The sequence below is a fragment of the Glandiceps talaboti genome, chromosome 18 (assembly GCF_964340395.1).
Source record: "Glandiceps talaboti chromosome 18, keGlaTala1.1, whole genome shotgun sequence".
NCBI lineage: Eukaryota > Metazoa > Hemichordata > Enteropneusta > Spengelidae > Glandiceps > Glandiceps talaboti.
In genome coordinates, this window is record NC_135566.1 from 725,792 (window position 1) to 750,870 (window position 25,079).

General features: G+C 34.5%; 1 protein-coding gene across 3 annotated transcripts in view; it reads left to right on the forward strand.

Annotated features, from left to right (window-relative positions):
• Window positions 1-25,079, forward strand: part of LOC144449031 (rasGAP-activating-like protein 1) — a 71,608-nt gene that overhangs the window by 40,224 nt on the left and 6,305 nt on the right. For 2 of the 3 annotated variants that reach the window (XM_078139435.1, XM_078139437.1), the window contains exons 5-16: window positions 2,643-2,775; window positions 3,235-3,316; window positions 4,788-5,014; window positions 7,121-7,235; window positions 9,223-9,373; window positions 12,968-13,142; window positions 17,913-18,102; window positions 18,397-18,534; window positions 18,956-19,094; window positions 20,789-20,815; window positions 22,371-22,549; window positions 22,991-23,128. In XM_078139435.1, coding sequence (XP_077995561.1) covers window positions 2,643-2,775; window positions 3,235-3,316; window positions 4,788-5,014; window positions 7,121-7,235; window positions 9,223-9,373; window positions 12,968-13,142; window positions 17,913-18,102; window positions 18,397-18,534; window positions 18,956-19,094; window positions 20,789-20,815; window positions 22,371-22,549; window positions 22,991-23,128 — 1,694 coding nt within the window. The remainder of the gene's footprint in view (window positions 1-2,642; window positions 2,776-3,234; window positions 3,317-4,787; window positions 5,015-7,120; window positions 7,236-9,222; window positions 9,374-12,967; window positions 13,143-17,912; window positions 18,103-18,396; window positions 18,535-18,955; window positions 19,095-20,788; window positions 20,816-22,370; window positions 22,550-22,990; window positions 23,129-25,079) is intronic. The other variant, XM_078139438.1, reaches the window with a different exon arrangement.

The window sequence follows — 25,079 nt, forward strand, 5'->3', positions numbered from 1 at the left end:
TTTGAACTACAAAATAAGTCTACAATTCTACTAAAACCAAACCTTCAGACTGGGAAAAATTGATAGCGGAAATTACTGAGGAAATTATTAGTGTAGAATAAGGGAATGAAAACAATGTTGTCCTAATCTATACTATGTAAAATGAAAGTCTATAATGGTCTACATCCTGCCCAAACAAGCTTTTTTCACAAAAGTACGTGATGATGTGGTTCACACCTATTAGTGTTACCATAGCAACAAGGGATGCAGGGACATTTTAGTGTGTTACTTTGGCAACACTGAGGGATACAGGGACATTTTACTTTGATGCCCTAGCAACAAAGGTTAATAGACAGCATGAAAAAAGGAAAGTCTGCTGGGGTAGTAGACAAACAAAATGGCTTAGAGTATATGGACATGTGTTTGATATTCCGACTGGCTCTTGTTTTGCGGGGATAGCAGTAATTTCAAAGGTTTAATACCAGGAAAAACAGAATGTTACTGAAGTAGGATGTCACTTGTGATATTAAGATTCACTTCAAGCCATCTCCATTTTGTTTTGGAAGGAGAGATCTTTGAAATTTCTATGTGGGTTACAATGTAACCCTAGCCTTTAACTCATAAATATAAGTATTTCTGAAATTATAGTATGTCACTATTTCATTGTTATGTACACTTTCTTGGGCTGTGATTATTTCAGTGCTATGTACAATTTTCTAATCTGATAGATCAACAAACATAGGGTACCCGGTAGAGTTGATATACCATATGTTATACAGTTTGACAAGCTTGGTAAAACCTTGTTGACGGCTGTGTCTGAAAATTGACATATTTTCATGTAAACTACATGTAACATATCGAGCTAACATGTAATCTTTTGTAAACTGCATATATTTATCAATAGACATTAGATATATGATACTTGATGCGAGGATCAAATATAAACTACATGGCATTGTAACTGCATAGTTTCTTCAATTCCAAATGACTAGCTTCTATCTAGAAATAGTATTTCATTGCTTCCTGGACTCTGATATGTACCACTTTTCAAATTAATGATTTAAAGGAAATTCAATTTTGCAAAATAGAACATGTACACAAACAAAGATGTCATAACTCCAAAACTAGAAAATTAGAAAAATTCATTTATACCAATATCCTACCTATTTCTGCAAGGCAATCAAGAACACATAAAAAATATTTTGCATGGCCTAACAGAGAAATGAAACTAGTAGAGACAATATTGATAAACTTGTAATTTTGGTTTTAAAGTCGATTTAAAGATCTATATCGTAATAAAGCAAATTCTTCATTCAATGACAAGAGATAATAACATATATTGATTGTCCTACTTTACATTCCTCATTTAGACATATACTATTCTTAGATTATTACTGTCAACATCTTAAATTGACCTAAGACATTGAGATAAATATATGGTATATGTAGAAATCATGTAGGTCAAAATAACATTATCTTTGATGTCAGTATTAAAAGGAATACCATCTTTGCAAACATGTCATTTTGTGATTTATATGGCTCCAGTGATAAGTATATGATTATTGCACACATTATAGCTTTTATTTATGGTGTCTATAACCCTTGTATGTCACGTCAGTTAGTGTGTATCTGTGTCCTAGATCCAATGTTTGGAGGTTTACACTTTACTATAGAGACAGAGCCTACTAACTCAGTCATGAATATTGACAAAGGGAACTTGTAAGCTTAAATGATGCATTAATGTTATGGGAAATGTGGTATCATGGTATCATTGTTGGATATGTCAATCCATAATAGTTATGAAAATCTTTTCCACAAATAATATATTCTTGGTTACCCAGACCACAGTCCCTCTATCACCACCTAGACATTGCCCAGACCTTTATTGGAATGCCCACACTCTGCCCACACCCCTATTGGAAAGCTCACACCCTGCCCAGACCCCTATTGGAAAGCTCACACCCTGCCCAGATCCCTATTGGAAAGTCCACACTCTGCCCAGACCCCTATTGGAAAGTCCACACTCTGCCCAGACCCCTATTGGAAAGTCCACACTCTGCCCAGACCCCTATTGGAAGGCTCACACCCTGCCCAGATCCCTATTGGAAAGTCCACACTCTGCCCAGACCCCTATTGGAAGGCTCACACCCTGCCCAGACCCCTATTGGAAAGTCCACACTCTGCCCAGACCCCTATTGGAAAGCTCACACCCTGCCCAGACCCTTATTGGAAAGTCCACACTCTGCCCAGACCCCTATTGGAAAGCTCACACCCTGCCCAGACCCTTATTGGAAAGTCCACACTCTGCCCAGACCCCTATTGGAAAGCTCACACCCTGCCCAGACCCTTATTGGAAAGTCCACACTCTGCCCAGACCCGTATTGGAAAGTTCACACCCTGCCCAGACCCCTATTGGAAAGCTCACACCCTGCCCAGACCCCTATTGGAAAGCTCACACCCTGCCCAGACCCCTATTGGAAAGTCCACACTCTGCCCAGACCCCTATTGGAAAGTCCACACTCTGCCCAGACCCCTATTGGAAAGTCCACACTCTGCCCAGACCCCTATTGGAAAGCTCACACCCTGCCCAGATCCCTATTGGAAAAGTTTCTATTGATTATTTCTATTTGTAATTAGCACTGAAAAGTTTTCTTCATTAACAGCTGGAATAGAGAGATGGTTCAAACTACGAAAAGTAAACAGAGACACAGAAGTTCAAGGTGAAGTTCATATCAACCTTACACTGGTAGTCAAGAATAATCAGAAAACCATTAGGTGCCAAATCATTGAGGCAAGGTAATAGTGTTCTTGTAATTGTACATTTCAACAATCACTTTCCGACTGCAGTCCTTAAACATTGGGAATACTGTATTTAGCTTTACTGTGTGGTAGTGTCCATCAATGTACTTTTTAGAATGAGCTGCAGTGCTTTTAATTTCCTAAAACTCTCATAATGTGATAAAGATTTAAAAGTTAAACTATATTCACTTTGTTCAGCTGCCCAGCTTTTATACAAACAAGCAATTCAAAGTCATGAACTTTAAGCCATCTTTCCTCCCTACAACACATGTACATCCAACATCATGTTTGGGATGGATACAGAAAGTATGTAACATGAACTTGAAAGTGATTTTGTATTATCTGCAGATCAGTTGATTTCATTTCATTATCCATGTTACAATGCGAAGCTGTTGATATAACATATGTACAGTATCTAATTCATTCAACTCACTTGAATATCAATTTCTTTGACAGGGATCTTGCTGCTAAAGACAAGACTGGAACATCAGATCCATTTGCCAAGTTGACATACAATGGAGTCAATAAAACTACCCAGGTAAAAGTTACAGATCAATTCATAAACTCTCCAAATACATTACACAATTTCCTAGCAACAATGACAACACCCATAGCAACTGCATTATGGAGATCTATTGTAAGGTAAAACATACGACTATGAATGAGCGATGAAATTAGCTCTCCTATAATAGCATGATACAATTGCCTAGCAACAATGACAACACCCATAGCAACTGTACTATTCAGATATCTCAAAGTAAAACATGTATAGGCTGGGTATAATGGACAACAAAATTAGCTCTCCCAACAATGAGACAAAACCCTAGCAACAATGACATTTCCATAGCAACTGCAAGGCTGAAATGTTTTGAGCTAGATAAAAGTGAATGATGGATTTCTGACCGAGAAAATAAAAATTCCACTGTCATTATAGGAGCCTGTATCAACCAGAAGGAACACTACAACTACAATCTAGCAGTGGATAATTTATTCTTTATGGACAGTTGATTAAATTGACTACAATCAATGGTATGCCATAGGCGCTAGTTTATAAAATGTTTCCAGACAATTCTCCGTAGTTATTCATTAAATCTCCATATTTATGACCAGATCATCTTTATGTATGTAGAATGACATCACCTTGCCTAAAGATACCAAATTCCATAGCTTTAATCTCTGTACTTTAAAGTCAGACAGACCATTTAGGCAAATTTTCCACCGAATTTGCATATCAGCAATTGCCCAAGAAATATCCCTGAAGAAGTAAATGGCTAGTTGAGGTTTATGACTATAATCCCTGTTAGTGGAAGTTTTTCACAGACAGATGGCTGTTTCCTAGAATGTATAGTGCTACTCAACCTCAGTAAAGTTATTCAATTTGGAAAGAAATGAGATACCAGTGCATGCCATACATTACAGTCTGTATTTGATAAGACAAAGAGATATGGAACGGAATAGAATAGAATAGAATAGAATAGAATAGGATAGAATAGAATAGAGTAGAATAGAATATTTATTGCATCTGTTATAAAGAAAACTACATTTCTTCATTGGATATAGAGTAAAGATAATGTCATCAACATAGGTTTCCCATAAACCCTTGCAGGAAATCCCTAGAATGGCTTATAGCAGGTTAAGACTTAAGTTCAGTTAGGGCTTATGTGCAAGATTTCAAAATTGAGTAGATTTGTTTTATCACCCAAAATCATTCATAAGCTGATAGTAGTCATCAATACATGTGTACTATAAAAGACAGAAATATATCCAAGTCTGACTGAACGTTTCTTTTATTAAAGATGGTAGCACTAATCTTTATAAGTGTACCATAAAGGTACAAATAAGTCTGACTGAATTTTTCCTTTAAAATAAACAGCAAACTAGACTATTAGGTTTCAGTGCATTTAAACTCAGACGAAATTGCCACTTTTAATAATTACATTAATATATTGATAATTATTAGTACTTCATCATATCAATATCAACAATGTTTCATTTGTTTACCATTGCAGACAATTAGAAGAACACGTTTTCCGAGGTGGTATGAGACTTTTGAATTTGAAATCACAGAAAGTTTAAAAGATGCGGTGATTTACGTGACTGTATGGGACTGGGATAGGCTGGGTAACAATGACTATATGGGACGTATTGAACTACGTCCATCAGATTTAGAACCAAATAAGACGTACGATAAATGGATACGACTCAAACCAAGACAAGTTGAAGAAGAGGATGATGGGTATTTCTATTTTACAAACATTTTTAATCAAAAGTTATATACTTTTAGTAAAAAACAGTGTTTTTTGCTAGAGCTTAGGGAGCCCTGAAACAAACATAGGGGTGGGGTCAGATAAAAACTTTGAAATGCATAGATTTTCATACTTTGTTATATGATTTTGTTTTGGGAATCTCTGTAAAATAGGATGGATTTAACATACTTATAACTCCTTTTTCTAAAATGCATAATTAATGCTAATTTGCATAATTAATGATTTTATAAATGGGCTATACATGCGCAACGTCTGCACCAAACTCAATGAAACTTGCTACATTGTACATCTACGGATCATACAAAGATATACAGGAGCATTTTCAGTTCATCTCTGGTTCTAAAATGCCTCTGATCACTGTCATTTGCCTCCAAGTGGGGAAAATTGTTCAAGCAAATAATTAAATCAAAATTATGCAAAGTAGTTATGATCTATAACAGTTGTAAGTCTCATAGCATACAAACTGAGAATTATGTTATCTCAATGTTAGAGGTATAGATGAAGAAAAGACTTCATTGAGAAATATTTATCTATAAATGAAATAAATTATATATCTTACGAAGTCTTTTCTGTGTATGCATATTTAATATGAAAATGAAGACAACATTATCATTTCAAAGTGACTATGGATGCACTATAATTGCATGGAGATATAACACAATGGTTGTTAGAAAAAACTTCCAAAGGAAAATGTTTCCACCTGAACACACCAATGACAATGGTTGTTAGTAAAAAGAAATTAATTCCCCTTGAAACACACCAATGATAAAAGTCATTGGAAACAGCTACTAAAAAATATAATTGTTTTCGCCTGAAGCACACCACTGACAAAGGTCGTTAGACAGAGTGACGGATTCAACCGTGTTGATATCAAACTGAGAATAAAAGGAATTATGGTACACAAATGTAATCTTGTTATTTTATGTATGTGATCATTTTTCTGACACTCATAGGTACTTCACCACATCCAATTAAAGAAACATACATATGTTGCTATGGCAATGTGTAAACACATATCAAAGTATTTTTATCTCGGGACTTTTGAGTTGGATCTAATCATTGCATTGAGTAACAAAGAAAGTTGCTCAGCAAGGAAGTCTGAATTATATCGTCAGTAAATTAATTAAATATGCATGAACTGACATATGAAATTGACATTTCAAGAACTGACTAGTACAAATTAACTGACACATAAAAGATGCCCTTTCCTCTGGGACGTAATATCATCTATAGTCAGTTTGTGTGTCCTCATTTCAGTTTTTCATTACACCATCCTCCTCTGCAATGTTCCCATGTAAATTATATTAGATATTGTAAAGTAAAGTTTTAGTAGAAATTTAGCATAAAGCAAAACGACAGAATTTTAAATGGGGAATGAAATTGTAATTGGCACTGTCATAAATGCATCATGGATTTTTTCAAACCCAGAATGTATATTTATTTTTGGTGAATGTACTGACAGCACATCTTTTCTATAAAAAAAAAATGAGAAATTGGTTAGTTAGGCCATTTAATGGAAGTGTGGATGGTGGTCAGTTCTGTTGTCATTTGGGCTAACTGTGCATGTATGGTAGCAGTTGGTGCTTCATTTACATATCTGTTGTCAGTTGGTGCTTCATTTACATATCTGTTGTCAGTTGGTGCTTCATTTACATGTCTGTTGTCAGTTGGTGCATCATTTACATATCTGTTGTCAGTTAGGCTAACTGTGCATGTATGGTATTAGTTGATGCTTTATTTGCATGTCTTGTGTCAGGTGCTTGATTTGATTTGCATATGTGGTGTTATCTGATATTACCCTAAATAACACCCATTCTATATCATTATTTTATAGACATTCAACCTTTCACTATTAGAATAAAAGCTTGGCCCACCTGATGGACATTGACTGACTGTGTTACAAAATGAGTAAAATGAGAAGAAAAAAGTGAAATTAGTTTATGAACTTTGAAAGTAAATTACAGTGCAAACATAAAAGTACATCATAGTGTTAATTGTTTTATTGGTATTTACATGGGATTTTCAAGAATAAATTAATGTAGTATTCCTTTGTTTGTCTTTGATTTCTATGGCAGACCAGACCTGGGGTCACTAAGGTTAAAGGTCAGATGTTCTGAAGAAAGAATCCTCCCCTCACAGTACTACCAACCACTCATAGATTTACTTGTGGAGTCCGTGTCACAAGCACAGGTCAGTATATCTTTGCCATTTTCTCTTCATGTGTTTTTCTTTGCATCAAAAATATTCATCAGCTTGCTAGTCAAATGTATTACATATCGACTTATACATTATATTATGGATATTAAATTATTTCATATATTTATAATAATAGTTTTGTACTGATTTACTGCTGAAATTACAAAAAGGTAACTTTTAACACTGAATATGGTTTGTTGGTTATTGTATGTCTCTGTTGGCCACTTCATTCAGTGTGTAGATGATATAACAAACTAGTCGGACAAAGAGTCAATCTCATCTGTGTTTATATTGTTCCTAATTTAGTACAAGAACAGCTGATATGTCTAAGTTCTTGATTTGTCTCAATATAATTTCTAGTTCTTGATTTGTCACATTATTGTCTCTATAATCTCACTTTCAGTCTGTTATAGTATCTGAAAGAACACGTAATTGAAAAGAAAAAGTTCACAATAAAAGTCATAATTAGCATGACCTACGTAGAGCAATCTGCTCCAGTAACTCTTTAATATATATTTTCACCACTTTTTGTTGATATTTGCCCAATTTCAAATTCACCAAATCTTTTTAATATTCTGAGTAGCTGATTTACCTCCTTAGTAGTTGTTGGTTATACCATGTACACTGGCTTGATGTCCATGTGTAAACAATTCAATCACTCTGATTAGCTGAAATACCTCATTACTCATACTTTATGCTCATTGCCTTGTGGTGTATATGTAGACAATTATCAACAACATTTTATAGTATTTATAGCTAGACGGTGATTATGCATGTTTCAATGAATATAACAAAATTGATAAGTTGATAATATGAAGAAAATTATGAAAAATATTCCTGTTACACCTTTGGAGTTTTGATCTTAATATTAATCTCAATAAGTAGTAATATAAACTGACATATAGTCTTTTTTATCAATAATTCATTGTGTTGTAATTTTCAGCTGTTTAAGAATATGATCAGAAATGAATAATGGATTTGTAGAATATATGGATTAGTCATTCACCAAATTATTAAGAGTAATGGCTGCTGTCGTTGTTTAAATATTTAGTAGTCAACATATTAATTGTAATTAGGAATACTGTGATGGTGGACAATTACACCTTGACCTGAGCACTGAGATGGTGGTGTTGTTGTTGTTGGTGGTGGTGGTGGTGGTGGTGGTGGTGGTGGTGGTGGTGGTGGTGGTGGTGGGGTGGTTACAAAGTTGTTTATACTATGCACAACAAAAAAGGAAGGAGCCATTTTTTGCTTGTACCACTGTGAATCATTAATGCTGTACTGTAAGCATGTGACAAGCTTGCACAGCTGAGAGGAATTTTCTGAAATTTTTATTTGCCTCAAAGTCTGCAAGCTTGCTGGGTTTTGCAAGTATGTCACCAGCTTGTAGCTGAGACAGTAACTTTGCTGCCTTGTTTGCAAGCTTGCAGGTGCAATCTTCAACTAGACCTTACAAGCTGTCTACAAGCTTGTTACAAACTTGTGCAAATGTGTAGCAAACTTGCGACTTTCATGCGGGAGTAGTCTTCTCTCAAATTTTTAATAGAATCTACAATCCATTATCTGTTTACTTGATTAATTAATAGGTGGTATCTATTTTATAAACATATATTCATAAATGTATGAAATATTGACACATCTTTATGATTTTGACTTATTTTTTTCATGTCGGAATTTAAAGAAACCTTGATAAATGAAGAAACCACTTTTGGTTGTAGTCTCTCTGACAGTTTCTTCAATCATTATATTCATGTGTTGATATTGAATAATGTGTTATATTAAAATTTTCATTTTTCATATAAATATTAATGAATATATGAAATATTGATTCTTACGTGTTGAGTAGTTTGACTCCTTGTTTTCATGTGATTAAACCCAGACTCAAAGTGATGATATGAGTTAGTGTGTATCATTCATACCAATGATGTAAACGTATGAAATTGCTATTTTCAAATTAAATCAAAGAGTGTATTTTTTTCAGCCTGAAGGTTCAACACCACTTAACATGCTGGAAGAAGTGATGACATTAGATAAGATAGAAGTAGCTACAACTTTAGTTAAAATATTTCTAGGACAAGGAATGGTGCTACCCTTTCTAGATGTTCTTATTACTCAAGAAGTTATCCGAGCAAGTAAGTTTCTTCTCTCTCTTTCTCACTTAGTTTATACATCGTTTAGCACTTATAAGTAATCATTGAGGCAGAAAGATAAGACAAGTCTGTGTGTTGACAATTGATATCATGAACCCTGATCACAAATGACTCGACAGTGTATTTTACTCTGTATATACAACACAAGTGTGTGTGGATATTTCTTACGTCAAATACCACTGGACAGATTGCAGTGATATACAACATATTAAAGTGTGTGTGTGTGTGTGTGTGTGTGTGTGTGTGTGTGTGTGTGTGTGTGTGTGTGTGTGTGTGTGTGTGTGTGTGTATGTGTGTGTGTGTGTGTGTGTGGGTATGTCTTACTTCAAATACTACTGGACAGATTGCAATGATATACAACATATTAAAGTGTGTGTGTTTGTGTGTGTGTGTGTGGGTATGTCTTACATCAAATACTACTGGACAGATTGCAATGATATACAACATATTAAAGTGTGTGTGTGTGTGTGTGTGTTTGTGGGTATGTCTTACGTCAAATACTACTGGACAGATTGCAATGATATACAACATATTAAAGTGTGTGTGTGTGTGTATGTCTTACGTCAAATACTACTGGACAGATTGCAATGATATACAACATATTAAAGTGTGTGTGTGTGTGTGTGTGTGTGTGTGTGTGTGTGTGGGTATGTCTTACGTCAAATACTACTGGACAGATTGCAATGATATACAACATATTAAAGTGTGTGTGTGTGTGTGTGTGTGTGTGGGTATATGTCTTACGTCAAATACTACTGGACAGATTGCAATGATAATACAACATAAGTGTGTGTGTGGGTATGTTTACCTCAAAGACCACTGGACAGATTGTCTAGAGATATTGCATCAAGAATAGACATTAATTGTTCATTGATCACACCATAGGCAGCATGCCAAAAAATGCTATTTTTTTTCAAAAGATTGAAATCTATAAAAATACAAAAAATGCTTGGGGCCTATAAATCACTTTTAGTATACAAATTGACAATGTGTGGCTATACAGTCAAAGACCACAGGGCAGATTGCAGTGATAATTTGGAGGGTGTCATTTTAGATGTCAAATTTGAAATTGGAATGACATAAATGTTCACACATGAAGTAAAAAAAAATTCTGTATTGATCGAAGGCTACATCTTAATAAATATTGTGATTTATGATATTTAAGATTGGCTGTCACCTTGGAGGTAAATGTATCAACCATCTCCTGTATGCTGATGATATTGTTTTCATATGGCCGTCTGTTAAGTGTCTTAATAGTCTTGTAAAAAGATGTTGTAAATATGCCATGGAGGATGATATTATTTGCAAGCCCAAGAAGACTAAATGCCTGTCTGTTATGCCACCTAGATTTAATATTTTGAATATTCCCCAGGTGAATTCGAAGCTCAACAACACCGTGCTATCATTTGTAAATAGGCATTCGTATTTAGGTGTTATTTTGAATTCTGAGGGTGATGACAATGACGATATCAGACATCAAATGAGATCATTTTATGCCAAGGCCAACTCACTTATCTGTAATTTTTGGAATTGTTCACATACTGTTAAATGTAGCCTATTTCAAGCATATTGTTTGTCCATGTACTGTTCTCATATTTGGAGAGTATATATGAAAAATGTTACAATGATGTTCCTGTTGCATACAACAATGTATGTAGAATATTGCTTGGCTTAAGGAGACATATGAGTATTTCTAACACATTTGTCCATAGTTATATCATGACATTCGAGAGCAAACAGCGCACTCTACACTCAAAATTTAATTTTAGACTCAAAGAGAATGAAAATATTTTAATTACTGAGCATCATTATCTGATTTTGTGCTTTTAAACAGTAAATTTTGGAAAATATTTTTGATGGATTGTTTTCAACTATGTCCTGTAATGAGTCTTTTTGTGCTTTGTGCAGTTTTTTTTAGTGTAAGATGAGCTGGCTTTCAAAATAAATCATTATATATTAAAGGGACACAAGCTGAGTTTATATTTTTAGGCCAAAATTTAGCTGCATATTCAAAATGTACTCACAGTATCCTACTTATGTACTTACTGAAGCCTTATATACTCAACTAACACTTAAACCTGGTATTTAAAATATAACTTATATAGAATCTGATGAAGTAATTTATCATATTTATACAAGAAATGTTGAGGAATTCCCTACTAACAAATCAACTGTTCTAACAATGCCAGAAAACAATCGTAATGTCATTAGCAGGCATGTATCGATATTAACATTCTTGACATACTAGAATAATTCAATCGAGGTTTATGGAAGTATTTTTACTTGAATGAATAGAAATACTTATAATCTCACCTTGTCCTACTTTTATGGAGATAATGCTATGAGTCTCAGTCTTTGACATGGTCCAAACCAAAATACTTTCACCATGTATATGTATTAGTACTGGAGCCAAATAACGATATTTTGGTCAAAGGTCTGATACTGGGTATATGTACATTTTACTCCAGTGTTTGGTTTATGGTGTTCTAAGAAGCATCTTGGTCTCAGATATAGTACATCTGAAGGTGGATTTGTATTAATTCCATTTCTAGAGGTGTTTTTTTTCTATAAACGACACGATTTACCACATCCAATCTCCAATATGCTTTTATTACTGTTTATACCATTAATAATGGTAAAAAAAAAGTTGATATAAAAGATAATGAAAGTCTGCTACAAGGTTTTGGAATTGGTAAAATGAATTAAAATAAGATTAAATCTGTCTATATTGTGACATTTGAAGGGTTATACTTATCAAGATAAGAGTGGGAATCTCCTTGTTTTCACCAATATCCTGATGTAATATAAGTGAATGCTTACTTTAACTGTCTCATCCTATCAGCCATTGTTGTAAAGAGATTGATTAAACCAATGTAGCATACCTAACAAGATACAATGAACACTACCAGATTGCACTTGATTAGTAGACTGACGATGGACAGACATGTCTGAAATTCTCATCTTGTTAAGAACTGACAGTATGTCTCTTCTGTGCATGAAGCGCACCATTTACTATATCAAATAGATGATATTAGTGAGATATTCTGTGTACAGGCACTGAGTCATAAGACATTGCAAAGAAGGATATCACACTAAAGCCAAGTTGTATGCATTCAAACCAAAAATATAGGTTTTAAAGACATTTCAAACAAGGCTATTTATACAAGACTAAAAACCAAGTCACACACATTCAAACCAAAAATGTAAGAGATTTTGTGGTTGTTTTAATTGCTACAGCAATGATGATTCAAAATTGACTTTATTTTCCCTAATGTGTTTATTAATTAAACTTTAACACAGGATTAGATCATTCCACTTGATAGTTTGGCACACACAGGATTAGATCATTCCACTTGATAGTTTGGCAAAGATGAGATAAATGTAATTTACTTTATTTCAAATTTTGAATGTCTAAAAATTAGGATCATTTTAGAACTGTATAATATGTGATATTAAGAAATTATGAAGTACAAGACTAACTTATTGAATTATTAATCTTTTCTAAAACTTGGATAAACTTTTGCAGAATGTAATTTTATTATTCATTATAATTCAAATGATATGTTTACTTTGCAGAAGATACCAACACTCTTTTCCGTGGCAACACCTTGGCAACCAAATCTGTAGATCAGTTCATGAAAGTCATCGGGATGCCTTATTTACATGAAACTCTAGGTCCAGTTATAGATAAAATATTCAATGAAAGAAAACTTCTTGAGTTGGATCCTGATAAACTTGATGTTCTAAGAAGGTTAGCCCTTTATATGATATTATATACCACACACAACCCACATTTACCAAGTTTGATCAAAAATTCTTGACCATTTTTATACCCTGGCGCTCTACTTCATGACAATTTATGTTTTTGTCATTGTCATGTGATGCTCAAAATATGAGTCCAAAATTCCAAATCTCCATTATTTTTCCTTATTTTCATAAATCATGTTTTCATGTGTATAAGCTGGAAAGGTTTCGTCACTACTCATCTAGTGACTCGTAGTGACAAGGCCCCTTAGGCCACTCATATTTTCCATGACAAAATAAAGACAAATATTGGGACTATAATTATATCTCCTCAAGCATAATTTATGAAAAATTGGGGAATAATAAATAATAATGGAAATTTGGAATAGTTTTACCCTATATTTTGAGCACTGCAAAACTAGTGATGTAGAACAACCAGGGTTGACAATAACTTGGCTGGGTATGATTTAATAAGGTTTGTTAGTGCGGAACTATAATAATTAATCAGGGTATCATTAATTTATATTTTACCCTCACCTTCCAAAAACTATACAATCATAGTTTTTCAATGATAGGTTTCCATCTCTATTTTTTCAGCTTGGTTATACTAAGCAGACACTATTTTTCTCTCTCAAATCCTATGTTTATCCTACAGCACCATTATTAAAATTCTCAGATAACTGACATTTTAATGGACATACATGTAGTTTGACATGTGGATGGTATGACCTATCAAAAACATAATTTGACATGCGAATGGTATGACCTATCTAAAACAAAATACACATAGATATATCAAATGCTATCAACATTTACATTTAATAATACAGAGATGATAATCATAAATATGCAATCCTAATTTTTATCTGTTTTATAAACTAAGTATAAAAGCAGCTTGATTTTCCATCTAGTTTTCAACCTTAGCTTTTACAGAGTGAACAAATCAATGTACAGTTAACAGAACCAATAATATTTCATTGTGTGTAGTTCAAAGGTGCCAGCTTAAAACCTGTTCTTTACACAACTCTCATGTTATATGGTCATTCAAAGTGTTTGCTAAGGTTTTGGAACCACAGGAACATGTGGTACTAACATAATTTGAATATAAATGTATAATATGTCTTATTACTTTACACAACTCTCATGTTTTACAAGTCGTTCAGGGTGTTTGCTAAGTTTGGAAACCTAGTCACAGAGGGTTGAAAATCTTATAAAACTTACATAGATTATCAGACCCTGGTAACAGATGGTAAATCTAGTAAACTTTGCATAGAAATACCTTCTAATGTTCTTGATGGGGAAAACCCTGTAAAATCCTCTTTTACAGGTTGTTACAGGAACACTTACATTTATGCCATTATGCAGACCATCAGTATGGCGTTGTGTTCCAAAATAGTTACCTTTGATAAAAAATTAAATGTTCTGTATAAAATTATACATGTTTATCTGTTCCATTGGGTATATATAGTTGTGGTGATAGCTTGGTATATTTGTAGTCAGTGATAGCTTGGTATATAGTTGTGGTGATAGCTTGGTATATAGTTGTGGTGATAGCTTAGTATATAGTTGTGGTGATAGCTTGGTATATAGTTGTGGTGATAGCTTGGTATATAGTTGTGGTGATAGCTTAGTATATAGTTGTGGCAATAGCTTGGTATGTAGTTGTCATGTTAGCTTGGTATATTTGTAGTCAGTGATAGCTAATGGTATGTACATGTACTTATGGTGATAGTTTGGTGAGAGCATATTGAGAGGACAGATGGTACAGCTGCCTATACGGTATCTCTAGAGGTTTGCTGTGATAAAAATTCAAATGAATCACTTCTGTCTGCAACCAATATAGCCAATCACTCAGATAACAGAAATAGCTACTGTGTCGTTTAACTTCATGCAGACATTATTCCTCCACTATAGGAAAGAGTCTTTTCCCATCTTTGTCTGTGCTCTGTGCTTGAGCTCTTTTCAAACAGAGCACTCTGAAGTATTGTATCCATATGTTTTGGCATATTATGTGTTTTCATTGGTTGAGTGAATTCACTCAGCACTCTTGTGTGGCTAGGGAAAACCATAGACGTTCCACCCAGTGGAGTGGGTCTATGGGAAAACCTATGGCATTGTGTCAGATGTATGAAAAGAACAAATGACAGTAAACGTAACAGCCAAAAAGAAATTGCACTGTGTACACTACATCGGATTTTAATCAGATTGAGGTACTATGGTAATCTGTAGTAAGTACAAATAACAAGTTTTAACTAAATTCAGATGTAGTCAAGAATTACAAACATATGGGATTTAGATTTAGAGTTTGTTAGATGGATGGATGGCTGGGTGGATGGATGGATGGATGGATGGATGGATGGATGGATGGATGGATGGATGGATGGATGGATGGATGGATGGATGGATGGATGGATGGATGGATGGATGGATAGATGGGTGGATGGATGGATGGATGGATGGATGGATGGATGGATGGATGGATGGATGGATAGATGGGTGGATGGATGGATGGATGGATGGATGGATCGATGGATGGATGGATGGATGGATGGATGGATGGATGGATGGATGGATGGATAGATGGGTGGATGGATGAATGGATGGATGGATGGATGGATCGATGGATAGATGGATGGATGGATGGATGGATGGATGGATGGATGGATGGATGGATAGATGAATGGATGGATGGATGGATGGATGGATGGATGGATGGATGGATAGATGGGTGGATGGATGGATGGATGGATGGATGGATGGATGGATGGATGGATGGATGGATGGATGGATGGATGGATGGATGGATGGGTGGATGGATGGATGGATGGATGGATGGATGGATGGATGGATGGATGGATGGATGGATGGATGGATGGATCGATCGATGGATGGATGGATGGATGGATAGATCGATGGATGGATGGATGGATGGATGGATGGATGGATGGATGGATGGATGGATGGATGGATGGATGGATAGATGGGTGGATGGATGGATGGATGGATGGATAGATGAATGGGTGGGTGGATGGATGGATGGATGGATGGATGGATGGATGGATGGATGGATGGATGGATGGATGGATAGATGAATGGGTGGGTGGATGGATGGATGGATGGATGGATGGATAGATGAATGGGTGGCTGGATGGATGGATGGATGGATGGATAGATCAATCGATCAAAAACTTGTAGTAGGGGTACACCATTTGATTTCTGGGGTGAGGCTGGAGAATGTTTTTGTTTTTTCATTGTTGCAGGCCAGAAGTGAAAAACAAAATTGATTCCAGGCTTTGAGCTAAAAATACTGTGTGTGTGTGTGTGTGTGTGTGTGTGTGTGTGTGTGTGTGTGTGTGTGTGTGTGTGTGTGTGTGTGTATGTGTGTGTGTGTGTGTGTGTGTGTGTGTGTGTGTGTGTGTGTGTGTGTGTGTGTGTGTGTGTGCTGTAAGTGAAGATGCTAGCTATAAAGGTCTATAACATCCAGATACATATGTCTAGTTGCTCTTGGAAAAAATTTGTTGTCGTGGTCCAAAAAATGTTGTTGGGTCCAAATCCTCCAGCCCCAGAAATCAAATTGTTAAGTTTTAGTATTGAGCTATTAGTTTGAGCTAAGAAATACAACAGGCAGTGTGTGTATTAAATTGCAAATAAACCTTAAACTCAAATGGCATATAAGAGTCTGTGTTAGCATAGCAAAACTTTGAGAAATGCAATGAAATGGCACTTTATTATATGTAAAGGAAGATGAGAACATCTGTGTTAAAGTACAAATTGGAACTAATAAGATTGTACTGCCAAATAAGATAATAACATTACATGGATTTGTATAAAGCTGAAATGAGTAAAAAATATTATGTACTGGGGAATACAATCAAATTATCTTATAACTGGAAATCCGGTTCAAAATATTTGATAAACTGTGTGCTCAATTTGAATTTAAGCAGATGTTACAAAGGCAGACAGGTCATCATGATGAATAAGATTGTACATGGTTACTATTCCTAGGTGAATTAATTCGGCACCACAGTGGCAAGAAAGCAATAGTAGCGTAGGGTTAATGGGGAGCAAGAAAGTTTGTAAAAATAGAATACTGACTTGTCATAAGGGAAAACACTTGCCATGTTATTAGCGTTAGATATTACTCATCTGAAGGCTAAAACACTATTTTCAGATCATATTTGTATTACAAGGTAAAGGATTATGATAATAGGGTGAAATTTCAATTTTTCAACTTTTCATGCATTACAATACTTTCGATCCTTCGGGATTGTAATATTATCAAATTTGATTTTGTTGTTGCATGTAAATTGTGATGAATCCAGAATTAGTTCATCTAGCAAATCAGATGAACAATATTTTGATAGGTCTAAAGAGATTCTACATGGAAAAAAGTCTATTTTTTCCATTAATATATTCTCTTGACAGCTGATTTCTTTCTTGTTTAACTCTGTAAACTGAAATCCTAGCGGATACTGTAAGGATGTGTAAGTTTGCAATCCAGACGGGAATTACTTTTCTACTGAGATTTCAAAAGAAAAGCATGTTTAGTTAGATAGACTCTTCCTTTGTTACTTTGTCCATGATTGCAGAGTAGCATCAAATACCCTCAAGACATTACGTATTTCCCCTTGACAGCTTTACAGCCTAACATTTCTTCACGTTAATTGAAAACTCCATGGTTTATGTGAAACACTCTGTACTTATTAAAGGAAACGCAATCCTGTTTCCGTGCCATCAATAACCATTGATCATTTCAAAGAGTTTCCTCTCTACACAGGAGAATGAGTTTGAAGACGACAAGTGCAAATCAATTATTAGAACAAAGTACAGCAACACTGACTGCCTATCTTGTTTCTATCATTAACTGTATCCTGATGTCAGTAGACAGATGCCCACCTATAATGAGACTAGCATTCAAACAACTCAGAAAACGTGTAGAAGATAGATTTCCTGATAGTGAACATGAGGTAATTATGAAGCTTACCACACCCATTTATCATGAATGGTTTATTCTAACCATACAAATACAGGTGATACTATTATAGAATAGGTTGATTTGTCTACAGCTGTATGAGAATGCAATTTTGCATGAAACTGTAATAAACTAATACTCACAGAACAAGAAAATCTGAAGTTTTTTTTACACAAACTTGAATATACAGTACATTGACAACTTTTACATATAAGATGACGATTTAATGAATAATCATTATAAAATAGAAATTACTAAATATTTTGTTTCATTTTTTATTTTTTTCTAGGACATAAAATATTTGTGTATCAGTGGATTTTTATTCCTACGTTTCTTTGCACCAGCTATACTATCACCAAAGTTATTCTCCCTCAGAGAGCTGCATGCAGATAAATACATCTGTAGAACCCTAACTTTGCTTGCCAAGGTGAGTTGTGTAAAAGAGTCTGTTATCTCAAAGAGGTCATGTGATCCTATTTTTGTTCTGTTTCTCATAATACCCGACTAACACATATTTTCAGCTTAAAATGAATATTAAGATTTTGATGTGAAAGACAGTTGTCTGACAGAACTATAGAAAAAGTTGGTCTTGAACAAATGTATGATTATAATCTGAATTGTGGTTGCACTGATGAGAAAGTACTAAATCAAATGTCCTGGGGTTCAGACACTTTTAACTTTACCTTTATCACCCAAAATGTTTACTGGGTTGCAATACCAAAATTATAATTGGTATATTCAATCATATTACATATTTTACAATGGTTTTCTCTATGATGGTAAAAAACAGTCAGTGAAAATTATTGTCAGTGATAATGAATGTAATGGATATATTAAATCACTAACAGGGCATTCAAAGCATTGGTAATTTAGGGGCACAGCTAGGAAAGGAACAGTACATGGAACCATTGTATCCTGTCATTATGGATAGTGCCATCAGAATCAAGGACTTCCTGGATAGACTAATTGATATTGATGAAGCAGAAGGTACGTCATGATATACCAATCATGGATAGAGTTGTCTGTCATTTACAAAAGAGAGACAAATTAGTGTAGAACGAATTTAATAGTCAGATATGTACATTCTCACCAAACTAGTGGTCAGTTGAAAACAGTTCACTTTAATGGCAACCATTACTTTGAAAATGTCTATTTTAATATTCCGCATAAAAACTTCAAACTTACATTTGCAGTCAATTAAAAAGTGATAAAAAATATATAATTCTACATATATTTGTGATGGTGATTGTTGGCAAATGGTGTCTGTAGATTTCACCTAAATGAATGAAAAATATTGCAGTTTGCAGTCATTTACAAGATACAAGGCACAAGAAACCATTGTTGTCTTTCTAAGAGATGTGCAAATATAATATTAAATGGGGTACACAGTGAGGTATAGCAATTTATGTTAATGATGTTTGCAGCCATCCCTTCCTTATTTAGCAATTCATTTGGACTGTGCTTCCAGTTGTTACTGATTTCTAAGTTTGCAGTCAAGCTGTATCTTTTTTGCCATTAAAGTGACCCAGTCACAATAAGAACCAATTTTTAACTAGAGTCACTATACAGAATGTAAAAGAAATCATACTGTATATTCAAGAGCAAATGACACAAAAGCACACTGTGTAAGTCCTACTGACATATACTTATATACAAGTTGTCATATTTCTATGTTTAGCTTCTGTGAAAGTTGTCAACAACAGTTGCATTTAATAGGGTGGGAGGGGGGGGCAACTGGATGAGTTCTTTACAAATATAGTGACTACTTTCCGTGTGCACTATCTGCCAAGTTAAAGTGTGCCTGACATCCTAAATTGCCATTTTGCCAAATTTTTCATGTGCCAAAGTATGACTACAAAAGTAAGTGAGAGCTATAGATTTTGGTAGACATGATTCTACACTTTGTCTTTAAGTTAGTAGTTGCAATTATACAGAAACTTTGTGAAGGAAAAGTAACACCAAAGCCCATACAGTTATAGACTATCCCTTTTAAAGATTAATTTATGAAAAATCAATGAAAAAAAAGAAAGTGACAATGTGATTGATTATCATTCTCATGAAAAAAAACATTTCTATAGTATGCATGCCCCTCCCCCTCCCCCTAGTAATATACTAAATAGTTACACTGCTGTATTTACTTTCAAAGATGACCCTCCATATGTATTATGAGTTACTCTTTGTTTTCACAGATTTAATTCAGCTAAAAGGTAGAGTCTCCATAACTTTTAGAGTGGGATGGTTTAAAAAACACACAAATAAGAAAATGTTTACAATATTGTGATAACTATAACATGCAATAAAATATTTGTAATAGGTATACATGTGAATATCCTTATGTTACAATTGCCATCATTATTTTCACTTAGTTAATAATATGTGTAATCAAGTTTAATCTCCACTGAAAGTGACAAAATGTTGACATACAGTTGTAAAATACGGCCGCCATGAACAGACAATTTGTTGTTACCAGCAGAAGTCTATTTCATATTTCATTTATATTACCACTAAAATATCGTTTCATGCATTATTCATTGAAAAATTTCTTGTCAAATTCAAGAACAACTGAAAAAAAATACATAATCGTCCGAAAATAACAGTTATGGAGAGTTTTCCTTTAGCCATCCTCATTTCATGTTTCATATTCTGTTCATTTTACCTGACTGTATTCTCCCTTGACACAGCCCAACATGACCTGGACTACTTGAAAGGTGGGAGTCACTCTCCTAACTACATCATCACTCACAGATTTGCATGTTGCCATAGCAACCTCTTCACGCTTCCTCACAGCTGATTTGCATACATAGACATATACATCATACACACACCCTGGATGTTGAGATATTTAACTGAGATGTGCATTTCAACATTGCGCCAGCTATCCAATACTAACACACAGTATGCACTGTTGTATCATTTAATTATCCTTTGCTTAGCACAGTTTGTCGAAAAGACAATTTACTGAAGTTTTGAAAATGTAGGGACAATATTGAATGGACCTTTGCTGTGAATAATGTCTTCTAACAATACCTGTAGATATAAAAATACCTGTAGTATATACAAAGAATAATGTATGCACAAATCAATAGAAAGTATTACCCAGTATGTTGAACAAGTCTATTGGAAAGGATATAGTATTCTTTTAAATTACTAAAGGACACTATTTTGTCCAAAAAAGGTCTCTTTAAAACAGTAATTGTAAGATTGTCAAATTATTAGAAGGCATTGTTATTATTGTAAAGGTCTATTGAATATATGATATATTCTGATTAGTAGAAGATACTTGTTTTGAAAAGGTCTATTGAATATATGATATATTCTGATTAGTAGAAGATACTTGTTTTGAAAAGGTCTATTGAATATATGATGTATTCTGATTAGCAGAAGATACTTGTTTTGAAAAGGTCTATTGAATATATGATATATTCTGATTAGCAGAAGATACTTGTTTTGAAAAGGTCTATTGAATAGAATCTTGTACATTTAAATGACTAGAGGACATCAGTTCATTGAAAGGTCTATTGAGTGAATAAATTCTATACCCTGAAATTACTATAAGACACTGGTGAAAAGTTCTGTTCAATAAATTATGCTATACTCTCAATTTGGACAATGTTTTATTTAAAAGGTCTAATGAAGGACCATCGGAGGATGTTATTACAAGATGTACAGTATAGAATTCTGTAATTATACATAGACTCTTGTTATTGTGGACTCTCATTTAATGGCTACCCGCCTCGGAAAGTCTGTGGGCAATAACGAACAAAATATGTGTGACTTCCGTTATTGGTTAGGGTGCACAAATCATGTGAAATTTCAAGGCCAAGAATGCAACTCTGAGAGTATTAAAGTGGCTCTGAGAGCAATCACATTTGACAGTATTGAGCAATGAGTACCTGTTAATTGCAAATCTTATAATTTTACAAACTCACAATGGCCATATTACCATGATTTCTGATCCTGACTAATAGAGGAATTAGTCACATATGTTTTATTTACTATTTCCCCAGACTCTGTGAGGGCAGTAGAGCCCACAATAATGAGAGTGAGTTATTAGCCTAAACCATAACTATAAATATTATATTTTTGCATCTTCAATCATCGTGCAAGGGTTGAACTAAGGATACCTGCAGTAAAATTAATGGCTTTTATTAACAATGGATTGTGCTAAGGTACACCTTTATAATGCCACCACTATTCAAGTATCCATTACTTGTTTGTTTGTTGTGTCTTTGATCTGATTGTTAGTTGTGCTCATTTCTCCAGTGTCTCCTGGTGAAATCCAACAACGTAGTGTCTTCCATCATTCAATGACAATAAAGGAAGGCTATCTTCGCAAACGACGAGGTGAAGACATCGCTGTAGTCACACCATTTACATTCAAGAAACGCTACTTCTGGTTGAGCAATGAAACACTTTCATATGCTAAAGAACCAGAAATTGAAGTATGTCTTATTCTTAATATTTTTAGGCCCCCCCCCCCCCCATAGATACTCCCCTGTAAGAGATAGGGGATGGCATAAGACTGTGTTCCACCTGTCTGTCTGTCTGTCTGTCTGTCTGTCTGTCAGTACTTGTCTGTCCATGGCATTTCACAGCTATGCAAGAGCCATTTTTTCTATTTAAACTTTCACACATATGTGAGATTTGCCCCAATGTGAACATACCCATAACTTTCTTTGTCTTTACAATCTTGTCAGATTTGAACAGATGGTAGTCATGTTTATCATAACATCCACAATTTGTACAATTATCTTAAAGATGTCAGACAAATGTAGTCTAAAGCAACTGGCTTTGTGGTTGTGTTACACTAAATGTATTGTGACTGTAACATATGTTGGTTGACATCATGAATTTATACATGATTGTATTCTATGTATGGGCAGGTAAGATCAACAATTCAGATACCAAGGGTATGTGCTGTAGAAAGGGTGGACTGTAACTCCTTCCAAAGACCCTATATGATGCAGGTGATCTACAAGGACTCTGAAGGCAACCACAAAACCCTGTACATGCAGGCTAAGGTAAGTGTCAATACCTAAAAGTAAACCCTGTACAAGCAGGCTAAGGTAAGTAAGGTAACTGTGTTATACTCCAAAAAAACTATATCCTGTAGATGCAGGCCAAGGTGTAATAATATTGAAAACAACCACCCAGTGAATGTAAGCTTATAAAGTGTGTTAATACCAAAAAAACTATACCCTGTAGATGCAGGCCAAGGTGTAATAATATTGAAAACAACCACCCAGTGAATGTAAGCTTATAAAGTGTGTTAATACCAAAAACACTATACCCTGTAGATGCAGGCTAAGGTGTAATAATATTGAAAACAACCACCCAGTGAATGTAAGCTTATAAAGTGTGTTAATACCAATAGATGCAGGCCAAGGTGTAATAATAGTTAAATCAACCACCCAGTGAATGTAAGCTTATAAAGTGTGTTAATACCAAAAAAACTATACCCTGTAGATGCAGGCCAAGGTGTAATAATATTGAAAACAACCACCCAGTGAATGTAAGCTTATAAAGTGTGTTAATACCAAAAACACTATACCCTGTAGATGCAGGCTAAGGTGTAATAATATTTAAAATAACCACCCAGTGAATGTAAGCTTATAAAGTGTGTTAATACCAAAAAAACTATACCCTGTAGATGCAGGCCAAGGTGTAATAATATTGAAAACAACCACCCAGTGAATGTAAGCTTATAAAGTGTGTTAATACCAAAAAAACTATACCCTGTAGATGCAGGCCAAGGTGTAATAATATTGAAAACAACCACCCAGTGAGTGTAAGCTTATAAAGTGTGTTAATACCAAAAAAACTATACCCTGTAGATGCAGGCCAAGGTGTAATAATATTGAAAACAACCACCCAGTGAATGTAAGCTTATAAAGTGTGTTAATACCAAAAAAACTATACCCTGTAGATGCAGGCCAAGGTGTAATAATATTGAAAATAACCACCCAGTGAATGTAAGCTTATAAAGTGTGTTAATACCAAAAAACACTATACCCTGTAGATGCAGGCTAAGGTGTAATAATATTGAAAACAACCACCCAGTGAATGTAAGCTTATAAAGTGTGTTAATACCAATAGATGCAGGCCAAGGTGTAATAATAGTTAAATCAACCACCCAGTGAATGTAAGCTTATAAAGTGTGTTAATACCAAAAAAACTATACCCTGTAGATGCAGGCCAAGGTGTAATAATATTGAAAACAACCACCCAGTGAATGTAAGCTTATAAAGTGTGTTAATACCAAAAACACTATACCCTGTAGATGCAGGCTAAGGTGTAATAATATTTAAAATAACCACCCAGTGAATGTAAGCTTATAAAGTGTGTTAATACCAAAAAAACTATACCCTGTAGATGCAGGCCAAGGTGTAATAATATTGAAAACAACCACCCAGTGAATGTAAGCTTATAAAGTGTGTTAATACCAAAAAAACTATACCCTGTAGATGCAGGCCAAGGTGTAATAATATTGAAAACAACCACCCAGTGAGTGTAAGCTTATAAAGTGTGTTAATACCAAAAAAACTATACCCTGTAGATGCAGGCCAAGGTGTAATAATATTGAAAACAACCACCCAGTGAATGTAAGCTTATAAAGTGTGTTAATACCAAAAAAACTATACCCTGTAGATGCAGGCCAAGGTGTAATAATATTGAAAATAACCACCCAGTGAATGTAAGCTTATAAAGTGTGTTAATACCAAAAAACACTATACCCTGTAGATGCAGGCTAAGGTGTAATAATATTGAAAATAACCACCCAGTGAATGTAAGCTTATAAAGTGTGTTAATACCAAAAAAAACTATACCCTGTAGATGCAGGCTAAGGTGTAATAATATTGAAAATAACCACCCAGTGAATGTAAGCTTATAAAGTGTGTTAATACCAAAAAAAACTATACCCTGTAGATGCAGGCCAAGGTGTAATAATATTGAAAATAACCACCCAGTGAA